Source organism: Aricia agestis, chromosome 7, assembly GCF_905147365.1.
Source record: "Aricia agestis chromosome 7, ilAriAges1.1, whole genome shotgun sequence".
NCBI classification, from domain to species: Eukaryota; Metazoa; Arthropoda; class Insecta; order Lepidoptera; family Lycaenidae; genus Aricia; species Aricia agestis.
The window spans coordinates 6,207,470-6,231,895 of NC_056412.1; the positions used below are offsets into that span (position 1 = coordinate 6,207,470).

The 24,426-nt window shown below is 38.2% G+C and overlaps 1 protein-coding gene across 6 annotated transcripts in view; it reads left to right on the forward strand.

The window, feature by feature from the left end:
* Positions 1 to 24,426, forward strand: part of LOC121728790 (liprin-beta-1) — an 82,242-nt gene that overhangs the window by 45,712 nt on the left and 12,104 nt on the right. For 2 of the 6 annotated variants that reach the window (XM_042117071.1, XM_042117073.1), the window contains exons 1-4: positions 7,270 to 7,783; positions 8,093 to 8,721; positions 11,689 to 11,862; positions 21,977 to 22,123. In XM_042117071.1, coding sequence (XP_041973005.1) covers positions 7,513 to 7,783; positions 8,093 to 8,721; positions 11,689 to 11,862; positions 21,977 to 22,123 — 1,221 coding nt within the window. In that variant the 5' untranslated portion in view covers positions 7,270 to 7,512. Of the gene's footprint in view, positions 1 to 7,269; positions 7,784 to 7,868; positions 8,023 to 8,092; positions 8,722 to 11,688; positions 11,863 to 21,976; positions 22,124 to 24,426 lie in introns of those variants that run through there. The other 4 variants (XM_042117074.1, XM_042117076.1, XM_042117072.1 and 1 more) reach the window with 3 other exon arrangements.

The window sequence follows — 24,426 nt, forward strand, 5'->3', positions numbered from 1 at the left end:
GAACCGGCCACCGTCACCGAAACCGGTGTGGGAGCTATTTTTATTATAACCTCGTAGCTTTAAAATTATCAGTTTATAAGGCTCTAAATACGGTAAATTACGGAATCTCCGTAGGGAAGGCTCTTAACTTTAGTCATGTTAGCGCTCGGATAGGTATTGTGTTGTCTGTCTGTGTGTCACGTATGGAAATAAGTTTAGAAAATGTTATGAAAATAAAACGAAGTACTAATAAAAACAAAATAAGTACTTAGTGATTTGGCACTCATTTGCAAAACATAACCTCAAAACACGATTAAATGGACGGTGGCGAACTAAGCCGGGGCCTTAATACCGACGAGCAAGCACGAGTTAAAGTATGCGTAGTTTACCCAACGGCGCACGTAAATTTACGAACACTCGAGTTTCGGCAGGCCGAAAGTTTCGGCTATATTTTGGCAGATACCGAAACTAAGGCCGAAACCGAAACTAGATTTTTTGGCCGAAACTGGTCGAAACCGAAGTTTCGGTCGGTCACTAATCTATGCCCGAAACGTCTTCAGAGATGCGATGTTTTTGCATCCAGCCAGCAAGATCAGTGTTCGGATGTCCGTATGCTCAAGGTCGCGTCCGCGACCTTGACGACCTATAGCGTTCGGACATCCGAACAGCTGATGTTTTTCATCCGCGGACATTATGAACGGGGCGCGGGACTCATCCGCGGACGGCAAATAATTTTCTGAAATGACTGGCCATACATCCGAAGACTCATTTTCCTACAAACCTTCCTTCGTCCGCGGATGTCCCCGTATGAACCGTGCACATTGTTAAATCGTATCCATCAGCCGCGACTTATAGATGCGTCCGATAATTTGTTCCCAGCTTTATAATTTAATTTTTTATTTGAGGTCGAATTTCGACCATTGGGCGATCTCTAAATATAAAAACAACTGTTAATGAATAAATTCATCAAACTTGAGAAAATATTGTCAATTATTGTTTTCAAAGTTTCATACAAACTTTCATCACAAAGGGGTTAAAATATGTAGCTCCTTGGGGTAGACTTGATCAAAATCCTTTCTTAGCGGATGCCTACGTCATAATATCTACTATGCTTGCCAAATTTCAGCTCGATCCGTTCAGTAGTTGCAGAGGTAGTTGTTTGGGCTGTGCTTTTGGTTGTTTTAGATCACTATGTCAGTCAGTCAATCACCTTTGACTTTAATCATTCAAAGTTTTATAATATAGGTATTATATATGTCACGATCATTAAAACGTGCGTTTGAGGTAGAGGATATGATCCCGGTTATATTTTAGTTTCAGGATTGTAGTTTAATAAATCCCGGGATTTTCGGGACTGATTAATATTTTTAATTAAGTTGATAACAATGTACGTGAAACAAAGCACACTCACTTTTTTGACGTTATGTCGGCCATTTTGTTAATACACTTAGACCCAATTTCACCAACCTCTGTTTGTTAAATCCTAACAAGGCATTACTTAACGGACCTTGGAAAATTAAACAGACTGTTAAAATACTTATGTCCCACAGTAAAAATTTAACAGCGGAAAATAATTAAGGATTTTGGGAATATTTCAAATTCCTACCTGTTGCCATTATTAATTACGAGTCAAAAAGATAAAAAAATCACATTTGTTGAATGAGAGCTCCCTCAAATATTAATTTTATGCTGACTTTAGTAGTTTTGTTATAGCGACAACTAAAATACACTATCTGTGTGAATTTCAGAAGTCTAGCTATAGCAGTTCTTGAGATACAGCCTGGAGACAGACATACAGATGAACATACGGACAGATACCGAAGTCTCAGTATTAGGGTCCCGTTTTTACCGTTTAGGTACAGAACCCTTAAAATAACAGTGTATTGATGAGAACGACGAGTATTAAGTATGGTTTACACAGAGCCAATAATCTCGGCGCCCGCGCCAGTCCTGCAGAAGCCAGTACTGGCCTGGCCCCTTTTGTTTAGACAAAGCCATCACATTCACGAATTTTTCTTCGGGTGTCCACACGTTTGCAGTAAAAAAATAATGAGTTAACGGCAAAGTCTGTTGAAAAAGAAATGTTTTAAGGAACATCTGCGAACTAGTAAGTAGTAACAGAAGAGTCGAGTGAACTATTAGAAAAAGAGAAAACAAAACTATTCTTTTTTTAATATTCATTCCGGCATGAAGTTGTTCTAGTGCTGAAACGCGCATTTGTTTATTTTTGTATGAATCACAACGCTCATTCCACAAGCATTAGGCTTCCTATAAAGTTGTATAATTTTTAAAGGTATCCAGTATAGTTTTCACAGAGCCAGTACTGGTTGCCAATAAGACTGGCAGCCAGTATTGGCTTAGTATATGCCGCGTGTGAACAGTTTGGCCTGGCTTGAAAAACTGTTCTTGAAAAACATGCGGCATATACCAAGCCAATACTGGCTGCTAGTCTTATTGGCAGCCAGTATTAGCTGTGTATAAACTATACTTTAGTTGTCATTTTCTATTACCAATATAATCCCGGAATGCCGGTATTCAATGTAGATAATCCCGAAATCCCGTGAGATTTTACGTGGTAGAGCCATGCTTCGGCACGAATGGGCCGGCTCGACCGGAGAGATACCACGGGCATCTCAAATAGTTTTCAAAATATTAAAAAAAACCAAACCCTTCTTTTTATGTTTACTTAAATGTTTATAACTTTTGCATTTTTTTTCAGCCCCTCTTAGAATGTTGTAAATGGTATTCCAAATCGAATGAGATCAAAATCATAATTTTCGGTGCACGAGATCAGATTTTGACGAAAATGGCACTTGTTGATCAGAGTATTAGTACTGTAAGTGCTTCCGCTATCTGCCTCAGTAAATCAGTTTTTGCTGAGTAATATGAAATCTGAGGGTCTGCTGAACTTCCATTTATTGTGATTATCTTACATTGTACGCGACACAATGATAAAAGCCAACAGACTGAAAGCGGTTGATATTTTTTGAAAGAAATGAATGGCCGTTTCAAAATGAAGGTTCCTGAATCCTGATTTACGGCGATTTTAAGGAAATGTACTGCTGTTTATGTATACAGTAGTAACTCGAATTTCCGGCCCTCGGTTATACGTATTGTAACTTTATCTGTTGTTTTTTTGTTTAACTGTTGTTACTTTAGTAATTTTTGAATAAACGTTGATTTTTTGTGTTAAAAAATTTATATTGGTGTTAAAAAGTTTAATGTTTATGTCTAGTTTAGGTTCATAAGGAACGTTGCTGCGTCTTTCCTGGGTCTTAAATTTTGGATTTGTGAGAGTGATCGATCAAGAATTCCTTTTGTACAACAAATCTCACTCTAATGCCGGCTCTTGATATAGGCGAACGCGTTGGCCAACGCGTCTGCAGACGCGTTGGCAGTGCGCTTGCAACGGCGTTTGTGAGTAATCCACACATAGGAAGGTCGTTCAGTATGCTTTGGATCGCGCCAATGTGCGGACGGATTCAAAATGGATGTTTAGTCGCTAACAGCTGCAGCTGTTTATTTATTCACAGCTTATAATTACTTTGTAAATGTGGACAAGAAAAAGTTTTTAAAAAAGTATTCTGGAAATAAATAAATAAAAGGCGAGAAAACGTAACAAACAAAGAAATAAACTCACTTTTACATAATATTTTATAATATCAAAATAATATAAGTAATTATTTTATTACCTACTTATTATTTATTAAATTATTACATACAAAAATTATTACATATTATAATAATTATCATAATTATAACTCCGGGCAAACTGATCGCGCGGCCTATGTGTGGATGGAGCGCGAAGCTTGCGACAAATGTCCTTTGATCTTTTGCCGACATTTCCGACCCGCGCGGCAAGCTCGCAGATGCGTCGGCCAACGTCTAAATACCTACGGCCAACGCGCGAACGCCCGTTCTACACATTGGGCCAACGCGTCTGCAGACGCGTTGGCCAACGCGTTCGCCTATATCAAGAGCCGGCATAATACATAAATAATAGGAAGTTCTGAAACATAAAAACATATAATTGTTATGATACTCTATTTCAATTATTTAAAAAACTTTGATGTTACACTTATTAATCGCTACAAAATATAGCGTAGCAATTTTGCTCGATTGGAAGGTTTTCCTTTGGGCTTGCTACTATTATTATACATACAACTCGACGGTACAAAATCACACTAAAATTATAAAGGCGAGTTTGTGAGTTTGTATATTTGTTACTTCTTCACGTCTAAAAAGCTGTAGCGGTTTTAATATAATATAGCATGGAATTAGTTGATACCCTGGATTAATACATATTAGGCTACTTTTGACTATGGAGAAAACAACATAAACACAACAAACAAACAAAAAAATATAATATGTGAGCTATTTAAAGAGCTACGCACGGCATTCTGTTTAATACAATTTTAGAAGCGGATAGCTTTACGCCCAATAATGTTGGGTGCTACATAAACAAGAGCGGTGTCCGTATTATGTAAACATCTCGCTCTTCCGGCAATAATTAAATGGAGCAGGGTATTATTATCCCGAAACAGAGTAGCTTATATCTAATTCCCGCTGAAATTTTACGTTTCATTGTAAATATCTAACGGTGTACGTGGAACAGCAGTGATTGAGTGTATACAATTTGCAACGATTTGCTAATACACCAAACCTAGGCTGGTATAAATAGTCAGTACTTAAGATGCGATCCGGTCTCAAGACGCGATTCGGCTCTGTGATTGGTCCAAATTTTGACAGCCAACCAATCACAGAGCCTGAACCGTGTCTTGAGACCGATTTGCATCTTGAGTGCTGACTATTTATACCGGCCCCAGACATGCTGTTGTCCATTGTCATAGTTTTAATATAGGTTTTCGATAGTCTTCTTCCCTATCTTCCCTAACTCCTAAAGTAATAGATTGATAAAGCTAAAGAGAATATATGATGTAGATGTACATTACCTACTTCACTTAAATGCTTTGGCGAAATTCGTCACGCATATTCTGCATACTCAACTTCTCTGGCGCCTGCTTTACTCTTCCGATTGCCTTGTAAATTCGCAGTTACTTTAGCGGCTGGGTGTGTACCAATCTTTACATTATTGCCCGCCGACTTGCGGTAAGATTTACTTCAAATAAAAATTCCTTTTTGTTTGACATGAATTGAGATCATGCAGCATGCTTGTTTATACGACATTCTAAAGTGATGTAAAGTAATGTAAAGTATGTGTAAAGTATAAAATATATATTGCTGTAAGATCTCGTGGTAGCCTTACCACGAGATCCCTGTAACGCAAAGGGTGTGCAATTTTTCACTTTTCACGGAAAAAAGTCTTAGCAATTCATCTTTTCTTTTATTTAAATGTTTATTTAGCTTGCTTTGTTGCCCTTTTTGAGGCGTGATTAAAATCTCCTTTGTTCGTTCGGAAAAATATATTCGAACAAACACCAGCTTACCCTAGAAAAAGTATCCGTGTCACCTTTGTTGTATTTATTTTTATTAGCCTATTTTTTTAACACCTACTTTTTTTCTTTATTCGTAATGATTCGTAACAGTTTAACTACTAGAATATTTTATAATTCTTTCGTAAACAACCTTACATTAATTTATAATTCATCGCGTTTAAGGTATAAAATCTTGCCTTAAAATAATTAAGAAACATTTGATTTTGATTAGTTATAACATCGATTTCCGTTACTTATAAAAATAATATAATATAATTATGTACATGTTGTATGACCTTTCGCATTTACGCAGTTGGGTCTACATTCAATTTCCATGACCAAAGTAAGTTTGAACGAAGAGGTTCTAAGGGCTTTCCTTTAATTTAATTTGCCAATACATTGACGTCGGCTTCGCTACCAAGGAAATTATTACACTACCAATTTACCAATTTGATACCGTATAATGTATTCGATTATGGCACAAAAGCCAGTGAGCAGTCGTGTTTAATTTGTGGTGAGACCTTTTCGGAAATCTTTCAGTAGCATGAGCAGCTATGTTTAATTTGTGATGAAACCTTTACGGAAATCTTTCAGCACTTTTATTCTAATTGTCTATTTTGCCGTCCAAAAAATTATTAAATTATGAAGTTCTAGTTAGTTTATGAAAAACATAAAACTATTTCTTACGGCCGGAATCATATAAAAAGCTTACAAATGTGTCCCAAGTTGATTGGATTTAAGTTTCGTCTACACGTGCTGTTTCCGCCAGCACCGAAATAAAAGTCACGGTTTTATTAAATATATTCGAATAGGAGTAATGCGACAGCTGTCTTACTATTCCTGGGTGTGGGGGAGGAAGTTTAAAGTTATTTTACCTCGGGGTTTTACAGCGTGATCTTTATGTCAACGGTATAAAGGTCTTTACAGAGGTAAAAAACCCAATTAACTGATCTACGCCGTCGGCTAGTATCGTTGATGGTGTTAAATACAACTGCCAATAAACGTTGTCAAAGTTGTTTAGGACTTGCTCTCAAAGTTGTCAAATAACTTTGAACATAACACTCACGATTACAAGTTAATAATTATCCTAAATATCTATCAGAGAAGTTAATTCCTAGGCAGATGGGGCACTTACGTAGTTTGGTCGCGTTATGTCAAACCCAGCCGACAGATCACAATTAATATTGAATTGACATGATCCGACCAAATGACGTTAGTCTGTCAACTGCATTCCTATGCAGTCAACAGACTAACGTCATTTGGTCAGATCATGTCAATTCAATATCCTCGATGGAAGTACTTAAATGTGTAATCTTGAGTCTTGACCAACTGTAACTTCTAACTTAGAAGTTTGATTTTAGGACATTGTTTAGAAGTACTAAGTATGTAAACGATTGCAACTTGTGTGTTCGCTTCAAACTTCCGCAGTTAACACTAAACAGTGCCCCGGTGCATACAAAATGACCTAGGTCCTAGATAATATGAATCGCAAGTGATAAACTTACTTGTTTAAATATTACAAGAAAAACCTCCTACAGTTTTTTAATTTGTAGGAACCATGAACGTGCTTGTACTTGACTCTATGTGATTTGGACCATGTTCTATGATTTCCTGACCCATTTAATGAAATAATACTGAATAGCACCCGCAAATATGTGAAGACTAAAGTAAGGTCAAAAATAATAATATAATTATTGATTGGGATCTTAACTGAGTACATCCCTTGATACATTCCTGCTCCCGATGCCGCGAGGCGGAGGCGATAAGAAGCAAGAAGGATGGGTGGGGGTTCTATATCAGGATCTAACTGTGCGCCGTACACCTCGAGTAGTCGTTGCGAGCGACGCACTCGCTGCAAGCACGCCGTTCGCCCACGCGCACCGCTCACGTGCATATGTAACCACGGTTTTTATTTACGTTTCGTGTTTACCGACTGTTGCGAAGAAACTCATGTTTATTTAACGCCGGTTATACAAAGTTCTACCGATTTAATAATGTGATAAACAGTCGACGCGTAGTGCGTAACACGGCCGAATCCAGTCTATTTCCGGCCCGGGCGGCGCCTATACTCCTTAAGCGATTTATTTAGATCAAAATCATGCGCGAGCTCAGCCGCGGCGGCTCCCTCGTCGCGAACACCATCGCGTCCCTCCAGAATCGAGCCGCCGCGAATAAAAATAATTCGACGGGCGCGCAAACGACCGACAGGAGTTTCAGGAAGCCCCTGAGGAAGATCCGCGAGGACAACGACGAGGACGACCTGTACAGGACATCGGCGGCCAGCGAGCGCCCCGTGTCGACGGCGTCGGAGGCTTCCGAGCGCGACTCGGCGTCGCTGCAGTCGAGCGAGGAGCGACCCCTAAACGAGAGTACGTAGTCGACGCTCTATGAACGAATCACTGACGTAATACTACTGGATCGCGGCCAAATTTAAAATAGAGGTGGGTACGTCGGTGACTCGTCCGGTGAGCTCGTCGCGCAGTGTCACCGAAGGGAGGCCTCATGTCCGACCGCGAATTTCTCACGGAGCCCCTGGACGAGGAGGAGGAGCGCACGGCGGTCGGGTACCTGCACCCCGCCGTCCGCTCCTACATGTACTCGCCGATGGGTAGGTCGCCCGACGTCGGCCGTGAGGCTTCCCGCGTCGACGCCGACGCTCAAACGTGTTATCGTGGCAGGTGGCGATTCGGACAGCCCCGAAGAGACGACAGTGAAGTGTACCGCGTGGACGGACCGGAATGCGGTTCCGGCTCGAGCCGACTCCTCCGACTCCGACACTTCGAGCAGCCAAAGCGACTCCGAGGAGCGGGAGTACGAAACGGGCGGCGGGGAAGCCGATTATCATACCCTGACGCCGAGCAGAGGTGCCGATATCGCGACGCGCTGCACCGACGACTTCCGATGGATGCCGACGGGAGAAATAGTGGACGACAACAGTGAGCCGCCCCCGATGGGTCCCCAGGTGGACGATTACTCGGCTGCGAGCCTCGAGCGCCGGCGACGGACGTCGGGCTCGCGAAACGAAAGGGACAGAAAGAGTAGGTCGTCCCTGTCGGCGAAGCCTCCGCAGCACCCGTCGAGCGTGCGAGCCTCGCCGCGGCCTAGGCGCACCAGGAACGATGAATCGCCGTCCGATTTGCAGCGGCGATGGAACTCGTACGAACACTTCCGTTGGCCCGAGGGTGGGTGGTGGCCCCCGATGTGCTGGTGTCACGGACCCCCGCCGATGCCTCCGCCGTGCTACATGCAGGACCGCACCTGGCCCTCGCACCCCTCGCTTCCCCCGATGCCCACAAGGTCAAATCAGGTACGACACAATGTCACAAACATGGACGTAAAAAAAACGTTTTTTACGTCCATAATCACAAACTGAAAATATATTTATGTATTCATTCGAATTGAAAACATTTACGTTTTCATAATAACAACTACTCTTTTGAGGTACGTACGGCAGTAAATCTTTTTGTCACGACTACGAATTTTTCCATTTAAAAGTTTTACTGCGACCAAAATGGGTTTTGGGTTTTTACCGTATTTTACGAATGTAACTAAGATCAACTCGTTTTAGTATGATCCTCTTAAATGTGAAATGTGTTAACGGTCTTGTAGATTTTACTCCAATCTGCAATGTATTATTATCAATCAAAAAAATAAATTATGTAGTATTGACAACGTTTCCGCTCAAAGAGCCATGCGATTTAAATTACTTTCAAGTTTCAGACGTGTAAATAAGAAAACCACCTACGATTACATATTCTGTGTTTAACCGTAAAGACTGCAGTCGTAGGTATCCCTTGTATCTAAATACATTGGTCGAGTTGGAATACTCGACAAAGATGCCTCAATGTATTTGAGCACATGGGGTCAAAACTTTGCTCATACTGTATAGTGTATACCTACATGAACTATAACAACTCAATTTGGCTAAAAGTTAGAACCATGCGGTAAACCAATAAAATTGTTTTGTAAGCTAGCGCACTACTGATACATCCACTATCCACGTTGTCAATATTGCTCTGTTCGAACGAAACTGCAATCGGAAAATGCGTTTGTAGTTGATATATGAATCTCATGTACTCGTAATTCGTATAATATGTATTTTGTATAGAGTATAGAGTTATATACTATATGGACTATTAAGCAAGCAATACATAATATTTGTCGTCTACTTGGAACAGCTACGCTCCACGAACTCCAAATTAAATAAATTTTCACATTAAATGTACGGCGTTTTCAACAACAACAAACCATCCACGAAATCATATTTCAATTTAACGTTATGAACTCATCGCCGTTAAATTGAAAGATGATGAGTGAAAGAAAACTCTACAAATTCTGTAAACTCTATATTAAAATACGAAATATCCCATCGTTGGCATCCTAATTGCACCTTAGATTTTTGTTTAAAAATACTATAAATGCCAATAATAGGAAATTCCGTAGGACGAACTTTAAAGTGATTACAATAATTTATGTGTTTAACCTTATCAATCAATCAAATCAAAAATATTTTTATTCGGAGTAATTTTTTTACAAAAACTTTACCGAACGTCGATACTACGGTGCCTACCACCGGTTCGGGAACTAACCCGGCGAGAAGAACCGGCGTAAGAAACTCGCCCGGGGCCATCTTTTACTAAAAAGATGGAAAATTACAATTTAAAACATATAACAGTACAATAGTGTTGGTAAAAATAGCATTAGCAATAATAATTAATTGTTAAATGCCCATTAGCAATAATTAAATTAATCGTACTTGCTAAAAACTACGATTGCTAATATTATCGTGCGTAGCAATAGTCTACGATCATCACAAAAATCACGTCCGCGCTGTTTCGCACCGCGGTGCTAACTGTTAATGAATTGCTATTTTTCACTCGATGCGAAATAATACTCGACGCGGGCGGTGCGATGCGAACCGATAATTCACGAAGTCGCGTTTTTAGCTGCAAATAGCAAAGCAATAATACTTAGCATGCTGTATCATCAAAATTAGCGTGTTAATGAAATTAATAGAAATTGCATTAATTCCCATTACTACAGTACAACACGGTCACATTACATCCCGGGATGTATATCTTTACATTATATAAACCCGACGCACCACTGGAATGTACATGATTATTATGAGTCCATGTTTATTTTATGTTTGATAGCATTTTAAATAAAAATATTTTTAGTACTTATTCGAATTATTTAAAAATAATTTGGCCAATATTCGAATAATAAAATCGTCGAATATTCGAATAAAACGAGTATTCGAATATTCGAATAACATACCCTACTTATGACGTAATATAGGACAGTCAATAATTACGACTTTAGGGGAAAACAAACTCATTACCCATACTATAATTTAACATCCATAAATCAATCAACTAACACCTAATTACATGAATGTAATTAATGGAACCAGCGTGATGTAACGCTTACGACGTGTTTCGCTGAGTGAGGATCGAAACCCTCAGAACAAAATATAACTTGCAGAAACGTATTTTAGGTCCTTTAACATCTACCTCATTCGTTAAAAGTATTTTCTTCGCTCTCTTTATCTCTTTGTCTTAAGTCCGGAGAGGATGTCTGGACGTTGAATTTCCTATAATCAGGAAAACCGTAAGGGCGTTTGTGCACTACACGGAATTTTACCGTCCAGCGTTCAAAACCTTCACGTTTGCCATATCAAAACGTAAGAAATCAGGACGCCCGCGCCGCGCCGGATGGTAAAATTCCGTGTAGTGCACAAACGCCCTAAGGATGGATAAAAATTCCAATTAATTAAACAATTCATATTTCGTCTTTATAATCATCAGACAGAGCGAATTTTTATTGGTGTCGTTTTCATGAACGGGCGAAAGCAACAAGGACCATGGTGCCATCAAAATTTATCCAGAAGATTATATCTATATAAGAATCAAAATTAATATATTAATTTTCGTTAGCCTCGTTTAAATTTCAGATCGGCCGATTTGGCTAATTTTAGCCCCATATTGTCCGAATTCTGATCAGAAACAGTTGAATTTCGCCGGACCGCCACCCCGCACACTATCCGAAATATCCTTCCGGCGAGTTCGAGCTCACTCGGCTCAGTACAAAATGTAAGAGACAGTGCGGACTTTCAACTGTTTCTGATCAGAAATTTCGGACAATGTGCGGCCGGGCTTAGTCGTGAAATATTCGTGGAAGTCCAGGGAAATATTAGGAGGGAAGTGATACGAAGTTCACCGAGTCATCTAGTATTATACAATTTGTACTTACCCCTATTTGTTGTTCGCAGAACGATGCCGAAGACAGAGTGCGGAGGTTGGAAGCCGACAAGGAGAGCCTGCAGCTGCAGGTGCAAGTGCTGTCGGAGCAGATCGCAGCACAGACTGAGAAGATGGCGGAGTTGGAGCGGTCGCTACACGACACCAGGCAGCGGCTAGACGACACGGAGCAGAGGCTACAGAAGGTAGGCTTTGCTAGAGGCGGAGGTACATGTCTATAAGGTGTAACAAAACTAAGTGATAATACTTTAGGGTGTGTATTGTGTCGATTATATATAGAGTTCACTGTGAAAGTAGCAGCGCTAATCATCTGCAATTTCTCTTATATTTTCTGAAAGTACGTGTGGACATTGGTGGACAGCGACTGATTAGTGCAAATTCTTTAATTTCTCCTAATCACTTGAACTAATCACCTGCACTCGCACTATTCAAAGTGAATACATGCCCTAAGTTATAGTTCAGAAGTTTCAAGGTCACATTTACTGCTCATTGAAAATTGAAATAAAAAATCGGCCAAGTGCGAGTTGAACTCGCGCACGAAGGGTGCACGAACCATTATAGAGCAAAAATAGTAAAAAAAATGAGATTTTTGTATGGGATTATTATTAATTTTACTTAAATGTTATTATTATTTATTAAAGCATAAATACAGCTGAGTATGTAGTGAACATTTCAGGTGCCAATCTGTTTTCATCATTGATACCGAGCAAAAAATGATTGAAAAATCACGTTTGTTGCATGGGAGCCCCTCTTAAATATTTATTTTGTTTTTAATATTTGTTGTTATAGCGGCAACAGAAATACATAATCAACTCTCTAGCTATCCTCTCGACTGTCAAGCGCCCAAAATGGGCGTCTTACTCTAAAACTATTCAAAAGTAGCTATTTATACTTTGACCACCGCGCGATTTAGTATTTTGTTTCAAATATAAAACTATGTGTATTTGCGCCACTAATAGCATATTTATTAAAAATTCTAATTATATAAAAATTATATATAGCTTTCATGGTTATTACTTTAGATAATAATAATAATAATATTCTTTATTTGCATAAATATGGTACAATAAGGTGTTACTATAATTCTAACAGTGCTTCACATATTTTGTCAATTTTCTCGACGTGCAAATGTTAATTTAGGATACATTCTTAAATATAATTTGTCATAATAATTGTTAATAAATGCATGCCTAATAATCTGGGGGCACGGGAGTGCCCCCGCCAAGATGAGCCAAGCGAAGCGCGCAAGGGCACTACCTACCTTTTCTCGAAACGTTTCGTCGTATTTTTGAACCCTCGTAACTTTGGTTTGAATAATGCCAGATAGTTGAAATTTTTAAGATAAAATGACATGGGTATAGTTATTAAATGTGCAAAGTTTGAATATCGTAGCTATTATACTTTAGATTTTATAGGAGTCCAAAAACCCACAATTTGGTCACTGACTCACCGATAATCAAAACTGTTAGGGTACTTTCTGAAGTCTTAGAAAGCTGAAATTTGGTATGTAACATGATATTAGTACTAAAACAACAAAAAAATATCAAAACCAACTTAACCTATATCCGTATTATAAAGCAAAATTAAGCAAAATTTTGTGTTTTTTGTATGGGAGCCCCTCTTCATTTTTTACTTTATTTTAATATTATTATTAAATATTAAAGTAGACATATAACTAAGGACTTTGCGAAAAAGTCAAGTACCTACCTGTTGCCATTATTGATATAGAGCAAAAAAGGCCAAAAAATCACGTTTGTTGTATGGGAGCCCCCCTTATATATTTTATTTTGTTTTTAGTATTTGTTGTTATAGCGGCACCAGAAATACACAATCTGTGAAAATTTCAGAAGTCTAGCTGTAGCGGTTCTTGAGATACAGCCTGGAGACAGACAGACGGACAGACATCGAAGTCTCAGTAATAGGCTTCCGTTTTTACCCTATGGGTACGGAACCCTAAAGAATGAACTAAAAGAAAAAACAACGTAAACCAGCTTACAAAAAGAAATGAAATCCCACCAAAAACATTTTCATGTAAAAATTTTGCCAAGATGAGAACATAATAATATTATAGTTCGTCGTGTCAAAAAGTAGTGAGATCTCATGTAGAGCCAAGTTTCTAACCTTACATACTCAGCCCTAAATCTAAAAACCTTATTTTTACACTAAAGCGCGGCATAATATTTGATAATAATATTATAATGTGTCAGCCGCACGACGAGAATCTAAAAACTCTACACATTAGTTAAAATCGGTGGCTTGGCCATTTTGTTATTCGTCAGGGCTTTGAACTTACTAATATACCGTAACTAATGATAAATGGCCAGGCCACCGATCGTTGCCAAGATGAGAACATAATATTATTATGTTCTCATCTTGGCAACATTTTTACATGAAAATGTTTTTGGTGGGATTTCCATCTTACTTAATAATATGTCAAAATTATAAAAATAAAGAACAAACGACATGACAAAGGAAAAGAAGAAGAAAAAAGAAAAATAATGTCAGCGGATGTGGATGCGTAAAAAGTGTTCATAAAATCATAATAAACAACATTTGAACATATTTTTGGACATGAAAACGATAATTAATATAAAATCATTGAGCTATTCCATCCCATACAATGATTCGTTTATAGCTCGACTTAGAGGTGCGCGTGATAGGTAAGGTACTACATATTTTTTAATAAGTTTATTTTTATGGTTTTTGGTGTTTCTCATCATTTACTATAGTCTATAATATTTTTAGCACCCAAACCATAGGAGAGCCATGTCATGCTCATCAAAAAACCTTTTGAGTGACTTTGCATGTGGTGCAGACAATACAGGTAACCCTTAGAATTATCTGTAATCTTTAATTGTTTGAAGTACTAGGTACTTAATTTGAATGTTAAACTTTAATTTTTATTTTTTATTTTTATTTTCAGCACACCAGCATAGCTAGCACGAGGTTTCCCAGTCGATTCTTCGGAAGAAAGTAATGGCAGTTTCTTTCCCATGTCTACATATCTTTTTCCCGAGCATGGCACCACCCATCGACTTGAGTTTCAGTGGACAAAGACAAGAAACTCATTCCATAGCAACCATTAAAGCAACGGCAATTATTTTTTTTAACATTTAGTTTCTTGGTTCTTTTTTTTTATTATAGCACCTCGGCTATAAAACCATGGCCAGTGTCGAATAAATGGCGGCAAATTAAAAAAATCGACGTGTAGCAACCTTGTCTATAGCCGGAATTATAGTTTTGATCTACGAAATACGAATAAAAAAAACTAAGGAACTTTATTATTCGTAGTTTGTAGATCAAAACTATAATTCCGGCTATAGACAGGGTTGCTATACATCGATTTTTTGAATTTGCCGCCATTTACTCGACACTGGCCATGGTTTTATAGCCAAGTGCCATAATAAAAATAAAAACAGAATCAAGAAACTAAATGTCAAAAGCGGATCGTCATGATTGACATATAGATTTTCAAAAGCGAAAGATATCGAGATACGAAAGAAACTTTTACTCCAATGTTTTTCCGGTAAAACTGTCAAAATTTAGTTTCTTTCGTTTGTCTACGTGCTTATGCTAGCTATGCTGATGTCACAACTGATGATAATATTGAGAGTAATTGGAAAATGATTGGAAATTGAAAATTTTTCGAAATTGGTTTGATAGATCGTGACAGATGAACGACCGTTCTTGAGTTACAGCCTGGAGACATACAGACAGACGGACAGACATCGAAGTCTTAGTAATAGGGTCCCGTTTTTACCCTTTGGGTACGGAACCCTAAAAAAATGTCTTAATAAGATACAAGTAGATGAGCTTACCGTGACTCGTGAGCTTGTAAATGTAACTTATGCAAATTCTGAAATCGGAATATGAGATCACAACTACATTACAAAACTGCCCAATGACTATAAAATTGAGAAAGATATGCCTCGGGGCTCGGATGCGTTAGATTGGTCGTATCCTGGTATTTGATACTAGGTAAAGGACAATGGAAGTAGCGCAAGTGGTCTAAGTCTTGTTAGCATTCATACGAGCTGTAACCTAGTGACCGGGACTCGATAAATAACTGTGAATCGCGAATGCATTACTGGTCACTTTTTATTGATTGCCGAAACGGGATTGGCCTTTACTATTATAGCGTCTAATGTCTATCTAGTTCCTTATTTGAGACTTGCATTCCGCTTGAAGTGTGAGTTCGATTTTTAGATGGAACTAAAATTAATCTATCATATATGTATATGGATAATATGGATTTTCAATTGTGCTAGTAACGCTAAAACTCGAAAACGGCTGAACGGATTGGGCTAATTTTAGTTTAAAATATTCGTAGATGTCCAGTGAAGGTTTTAAAGTGACAAGAAGTTCACCGGGACAGCTATCACTATCATATTATAAAAATGAAACGCAAAATGTGTATGTAAGCGCTAATCTCGAGAACGGCTGAACCGATTTTGCTAATTCTTTTCTTGTTTCGTTTGCCAATATCGGAGGAAGATTGATACGGAGAGAAAATAAAACAAAATAAATTAAAAAATAGAAAATTTTCGAAAATTTCATCACCACGGTATTTCTGATGGCGGTACCTCACCGCTTTTGACAAGTTAAACTTCATCTTCAACTTGGTTAGGATCCATGTGTCGGAAGGACATCAAAGATGAAAGAAGTCGGTCCTGCGCCTAATCTTTCGCCGATCGTATCGGTTTATTTTTCGTTTTAAGTAATGAGGGCAATGAAAGCGCACTTTTGTGCTGTGCACAGTGCACACATTTTCGCTTTAAATTTACATCGAAATGGACGTAGGAGTTAATAAATTATTCCTTAAATATATTGAATGTAAATGAATGGATTGTATTCACTCTTCGGATGAATACTAGTTGATCCTAATTTTCTGTGACATTCATTGTCTGATCAACAAACGAAAAGAAAAAAAAAAGGAAAAGTTCACTGAATATAAACTAGAGATTCTTTGAAAATTGATTTTTATCCTATATAACTTTGTAACTGTAGAATACAGACATAATATTATATTTAAAATATTTCTTTCTACTAGTGTTCAATGCTATACATATAATAAATTATTGTAATGTTATAATACCCTACCCATGAAATCATGTCAGCTACACAGAAATAATTTTGACGTGGGAGAGCCATGCTTCGGCACGAATGGGCCGGCTTAACCGGAGAAATACCACGCATTGCGCTGTGTTTCGCCGAGTGAGTGAGTTTACCGGAGGCCCAATCCCCTACCCTATTCCCTTCCCTACCCTCCCATATTTTCTTCCCTGACCTCCCCTATTCCCTTGCCTACCCTCTCCTATTACCCTATTCCCTCTTAAAAGGCCGGCAACGCACCTGCAGCTCTTTTGATGCTGCGAGTGTCCATGGGCGACGGAAGTTGCTTTCCATCATGTGACCCGTTTACTCGTTTGCCTCCCTTTATTTCATTGAAAAAAATGATATTGCCCAAGTGTGTGGTCAGTACACAAGACTAGACAGCAGAGTTTTATTGTCTTAACAAAACTTGGAAATGACTTTGTTGTAGTTCACCACGGAAATCGATTCCACAACCGAATCTAGAGCCAAGCTCTTACGCCCGCACTCAGACATATTATAATGATAGTAATCAAACTCGGCGGTTGAAGAGGTTGACATAATGTACGAGGCTTATGTCAAAATATTAATTTAATACTTATAGTTTGTGCGTTTTATGATGATATGCGTGACACATTTAAATTGACAATAGTAGGTAAGTTACCTAACAAAAATTAATCGATAATTTTAAAATATCGAACCATTTCGTAAAAAATCATTCGAAATTATCGATTTCGTACTGACATTTCAGTGATGCCGGCGATTTAAGATGGCTGCCTTTTTTTATCGATTTGATTTCGATTCAACAGAGTCAATCTCTATTGACATAAGTTCCGTTTCATGCATATGACATTTTTGAAATGTTTTCGTAACAATAATTTTATACTCCTATTTCACAGTTAATATTTATAATTTTATATTAATAAGTTAGCATTTAGCAACTTTTCATTTTTATTCATTTATTTTTGTAGATGGAACATAATTTATTACATTTAGATTTTTTTGGTTTTCTTGTAAAAAAAACCCGTAGCAAGGAATATGAAAACTGTCACCCATATCATCTTAAAACGCACAAATTATAATATAGAATATGTAATTAATATTCGTCTCTGAGTGCGGCAGTTTATCACTCAACATCAAATCTAATAAGTATGTAATATTTGACCGACTTCCAAAAAGGAGGAGGTAATACGTTCGGCTGTATTATCTTTTTTTTTTACACTGTAGTTGTTAGTTGTTACCACTGTTGATCCTGGCGACACAGAAGTTGCAATAGGTTCATTGATTAACACTGCTTCCATTATGTGAATTAACTTATTTATTATACACCGTCCGCCTCACAATCGAGTATTGTCTGCTAAGACTTCACAAAATGAAAATGTTTCATAAAATATTACCACCATCTTAAAACCAGCTGCACTTTATATAAAAGCTGAATTAATATTACGGTGAATAGCGAGTGAATTAAAAATATCATGTTTAACTTAGTTTCTCGGCTACTTTCGTTCCTTTGATTAAGAACTTGCCAGAAATAAAAGCAACATAATTTAGAAGTTGATTTTTATTTAAATTATGAGAGTTCTACGCGGAAACGCTAACGTTACAGGGCACTTCAGTTGCTTGGAAAGTAGTGTCGCTCTTATCCGCTGCAGTGTAGTTCGCCTTGTGCACTGTGCACAAGGCGAACTACAACTTAAGAGGAGGAACTACAACTTAAGAGGAGTCCACACCGCCGTTTTTCCATACAAACGTTGTCCCCTGTTTCCTTCCTGGAGAGTTATTATTTTTTTCCTGAATATCTATGGCCACTTATACAATGTTTTCTTTTTTTTCATAATTTAATTAATAAAGAAGACATGAACGTTCAAAAACCCAAAAAAAAGGCCAGATTTTCCTCTTTTTTGACAATTCATTTGCTGAATTGATTGAGAGGAATTGCTAAATGTGACCATTTTAGCCCCGCAGTTCTGTTCCTAATTCTGATATCCTTGTAGATATCCTCTGTCTAAGGCTGCCTTCACATTAAGCGAGTAGTGCGGCAGCCGCGCGACTTAATGTGAACTTTGTGAAGGCAGCCTTAACTCTCCTATTCAGAACTTTGTGACATGTGTAAAAAAGGTATCCCCAGATTTGTAAGGTTAACATTATGTCCACTTTCTGAGTCCAATCAACAACGCTTGGGAAAAGATAAACACCGTACCTGTCAGAAACCGGGCATTAGGGATTGAAATGTGACGAGGGTAATAAAAAATCTAGACGTTAAAATGTATTATGTAAACAGATTTGAAGTTATAGGTGAAACATATTTCACAATTCTTTCACCACAAATAACCATTCATTTCCACCATCAATATATTAAGTGAATGATTTTTCAGCGCTATTCATATTTGTAGTTTTACTTGTCAAGTGTGGTCTTGTAAAAATAGTCCATAAAATGTATGTTTTATTTATTTCAATGACTCATGTTTGGCCTAATTTTACCGCTGAATTTGTTTTGTTTGACTTGGCCCGGATACACTATGAAAAAATAGCAAATGTACAGTCAGTGAAAATGTTTTAGATTCACGATGTTGAAAAATCCCCTTTGATACCCGTAGGGCTGCCTAGTATCCGGTCAGTTCGTCCGTGATCCGTCCGGCTTGGTATATTTCGGAAACACGCAATAAAAACCAAGCGGCTTTATCTCTTCAAGGGTTAGCAATGGTAACAAGCAACAGGTGCCTTACTCCCGAAACTGATATCGATTTCGATTTGCGATTTCAACGGTTTTTTGACACTTTAGCCATCTAAAATATGTCTAAAAAATGTCAAAAAACAGTTGAAATTGAAAATCGAAATCGATATCAGTTTCGGTCACGTGATGGAAAGCAACTTCCGTCGCTCTTGGACACTCGCAGCATTAGAAGAGCTGCAGGTGCGTTGCCGGCCTTTTAAGAGGGAATAGGGTAATAGGGTAGGGATGGGAAGGGAAGAGAATAGGGGAGGGTAGGGAAGGGAATAGGGTAGGGGATTGGGGCTTCGGTAAACTCACTCACTCGGCTGTTTCACGCCGGTTTTCTATGAGAACGTGGTATTTCTCCGGTCGAGCCGGCCCTTTCGTGCCGAAGCATGGCTCTCCCACGTCTGAAACAAAACAAAATATTAGAAAAATTTTATGAACTTGGGGTCGGGCGACCGGCTTTTTAACAGTGTCCGCCCAAAGATGATGCGTCAGGCTTTTCGTTTTGGCATTCCGGCAACCCTGGACAGCGAGTATTCACTACGTAAAAGCACATGCACAGAATGTTCGGGGCTATTTTTACACATTTGTATAAAGTATAAACTGTATTAATGTACACTCCGTCCAGATTTATTTTGCCCCGGAGTTGGTATTGTGATCTCTATGTCGTTGGCATAAAGTTGTCAGACGTAGAAACGTTCAGTTCTAACGGTCTGTTTTAGCTTTTAAGTTTTAATCTGTAACGGGAATGAAGTAATCTTTATCTAGGTGATTCTTATAAGTTTGCCAGATGTTCTTTTATGATCATAGAGTTCTGTAAAGGTTCGGGTATAATCTTTAACGGGAATTTTGTTCTCTATCTCATTCGTTTAAGAAACGTTTTGTTTGTCATAATGTTACATTATGTATAATGTTTTTTTATGATACATCAGGATAAAATTTTGTACAGACTACAGTCTATTAACAAACTACAAAGTACCTAGTACAAAATAAATATCTATTGTACTAACAAGCTTGTCATTCGCAGACACTGTTTTATTTTTATTCCTCTATCGTGAACGTATTAGCTTTATTATTAGATTCCATAGTCGGTATTTAATTTGCAGTAGCAAATTCAATATCGACTGGAATCTCGGTATTAAAGGAAACAATTATCTATACTAATATTATAAATGCGAAAGTATCTCTGTCTGTCTGTCTGTCTTGCTTTCACGCCAAAACTACCGAACCGATTGTAATTAAATTTTATATACAGATAGTCTAAAGCCTGAGAAAGGACATAGGCTACTTTTTTACTGGAAAAAAGGGTTGTAAGGGGGTGAAAATACGAAAATTTGTTCAAATTAAGTTAGTTCCAAAAATTCATACTAGATGGCGCCGTGCGTCTCTTACATCGCGCTAACGCTTGCCCAACATCTTTCTATAAGAGGTGGTATCATCATACATATGAGTTTCGATTTTTTTCGATTGTTCTTTCTATTTTACGTTATTTAATAAGTCAGTACTTTATATCATATACAGTGACGTAACCTTAAACCTATCAATGATAAATAGTTTATGGGTAAAGTTGTGTAATTGGGGGGCTAAATAAGCTTTAAAATTTGGCATAAAATATAAAGTTTAATTTTAATAAAAAATGAAATATTATGTGCACACTGCACAGCTGTTTTGATTTAAGGGGTACCAGGGTTTTTTTTATAAAAGCTTTTGACACCAATTTTGTTGACATCGCACGCTATAAACTGAAGTCCACGCGGACGAAGTCGCGGGCAACAGCTAGTAATATTATATTTTTAGATCTGACTTGTTATTTAGGTGCTAACAAATAAACAAAGTCTTATAAAGGAAACAACGTGGGTTGTAAATTATCCTGAATAAAGAAACATTATAAGACGTTATAATGTTTCTTTATTCAGACGTTATTGTACCATCGCGGAAATTGATTCCTATGTCATGTGGTCGGCTTAACGCGACCATGTTACTTAGGTCCGCCATCTACATAGGAATCAACTTCTCAGATAGTACATTAAGCTTGAGTCATAGCATATTATATCCCATTTTAAAGGCTTTTGCATTAAGCACGCTACAAAATGTTATGCAGTTTGGCAGGCTAATAAAACTGTAAAAGTATTAGGGTGCGTTTCCACCGGAGCTGCGTTGCAAGGAATGTGTTTTTGAGAACCAATATAATCGCTTCATTTGCCTGAGCTTGCTAAGCGCAGCGATTCTATTGGTACTCAAAAACACATTCCTCGTAACGCAGCTCCGGTGGAAACGCAGCCTTATGGCGCATCCACACATGCCGTCGGCTTATACCGCCGGGTTTGCCGCCGGCTTTCAGCCTGCATTGCAACGGAAGTCGGCGGCATGTGTGGTTAGCCGGCGGCCGGGCCGCCGACCGTGCTGCCGGTATAAGACGGCGGCATGTGTGGATACAGAATTAGAGAGAATTTTCATATGAATAATTTATTTTATATTTAAATTTGCAGGAGATGCTGCACCGGTCGTCGCTGGAGACGCAGAAGTTGGAGCTGCTGACGAAGCTGAGCGAGGTCCGGCTGCGTGTCGCCGAGAGGGGAGTCCTGGAGAGGTCCCCGCCGCCGGAGCCCGCGCCCACCAGACCAGCACCGCCCAGAGTTAGTACCTTCAGACGTTTCGTTTATTAAAGTTGAGACCGCACTAGGCGACACTAAAGGCACCGTTCCGATCTACGTAGCAAGCGACCGCGACCGACAAAAAATAATATAAAAGCCACTTTATGAACTAGGCTATAAGTTTCATTTTCTGCGAAGCAACAGCGTTGTACAAACTCCTGAGTATCTATCTCCCATATATTTTTAAATAAGTACTTAATAATAAAAAAAAATATATTTCGGCCGAGCGATCGGACCGTTTCCTACTTCGAAATACTTTTTAAGGTAGATTGCCGAACATTTCCGGCCGTTTGTGAGAACCAAAATAATCTTAAAGTAGACATTGCAAGAAACAAATTATAAAAAAAATAATCATGTTACGTAATGAGGGCAAAATGACCTCAAGTCATCACACACTTAAAAGGCTTTCCAAAAAAATTGGTTTGCGTAATTTTTTCCTGAAAGGTAAAGAAATTTTCTATTGAATACACTTTGATGGCAAAACATTTATTCACTTTTTTTTTTCTTAATTTTTTCTACGTACGTTACGGCTTTGCAAATCCACGCAAACCGAGCGTTTCGAATTTTTATAGTTCTAATCTACATATTATATATTTTCATCAAGAAAATCCATGCACGCTATGAGGGCACTTTTGAGATTGACAGCTCCTGGACCATGATGAGTATCAGGAAGCTTTAATAATGTAGGTACGCATTTAAAAGAATAAATAAATAAAATACTGTCCAGTTTTCTAAAATACTGTATAAAATACTATCAGAGAAGTTGATTCCTAGGCAGATTCGGGACCTATATATTTTGGTCGCGTTACGTCAAACCCAGCCAACTAATCATAATTTACATTGAAATGACATGATCCGACCAAATGACGTTGGTCCGTCAACTGCGTAGGAATCAATTTCCTCGATGGTACTTCAGATATCTGAATATACTTTATTTTTTGTGAAAAAAGTTGGCAACCCTAGGTACATATGGCACTAAATCTACGTAGTAACTAAGTGATAATCTGTGAGTAAAACCTTGAGGCTACACAGATGCATTTTCGGCGTAATACATAACCCAAGGCTAAAGCCTTGGGTTATGTATTCATCCTTTATTGCATCAGCATTCAGCGCTCAACAAACGAATGTAAAATTGGTCGGTCTGTACTCTCCCGTGTAAACTGTATGACTGTACCTAAATAAAGCATACCGATGTTTGTTTGTTTTACTTCAAATAGATTGTTTGTTTCGAAATACCGATTGGATACGTGTTATAGCTTACAACGATGTGTTGTTTACTTTACGAGGGTAAAATATTATTAAAGGTTAATGTATGGTAAAATATGCCTAGAATTGCTTATTCGAGTATGTACCAACTGCCATCGAAGAAATTGATTCATAATGTGCAGTTGACGGACCTACGTTAATTGGTCTGGTTACTTCAATTCACATCGCAAGAAAGGATGGTCATAAGTCATAACCTTGAACAGCTAGTGGTTACAGGCAAAGTTGACGGTCGCCGCCCAAGAGGCCGAAGCCCTATAAGATGGTCTGACCAATACGTGTGCACTACGCTAGACATCGGCCTTCATGACGCTCTCCATTCTGTGGCGTAATGTGGTCACGACTAAGCTCCTATTGAGGGGAATCACGACCCTCAGCAATGAGGAACACGATGAGAGGAGAGGGATGTCGTCGTACGTCATCTAGTTGATTTAAAAAACATTCGAGGCTTAAGCTATATTTTTTATAATATCTAAACAGCATACTACAATTACAATTGTATTACAATTTGCATATTATGAATTCATGATTCAAATGGGCGCACATTCTGTCTCACGCTCGAGTGAAACATGACAGTTGTGTGTATAGAATGCTTGTATTCCTTTAATTTGTCGATATTTTCGATTGCGCGTTTTGTTTGGTTTTGGATAAAAAAAATAAAAACCTAAAAATGTAAATTATTTTATTGTAGGTAAAATATCGACACAGCGGATCAGGAAAAAGGCTTGAAATATACCCTATTTAATAGGCTTTCAGGTGGAATACAAAATTTTATTTATTACGTAAATGTTTTGGAGAAATATGGACTTTTCGCTTCCGGGCCCCTAAAAATCGCTAAACTTTGGTAGCTCGTAGCATGAAAACTATTTCGAATTGACACGCGGGTGTTCTACTCTCGCATTCATTTTACTAATGCCTATTCAAAATCGAAGAAAATAGAAAATTTCCGATTTTTCGTATCCTCCGTACACCGTGAACTGGTTTAAATAGCCGTCTAATCAAACTGCTAGCCCTTTGACTGA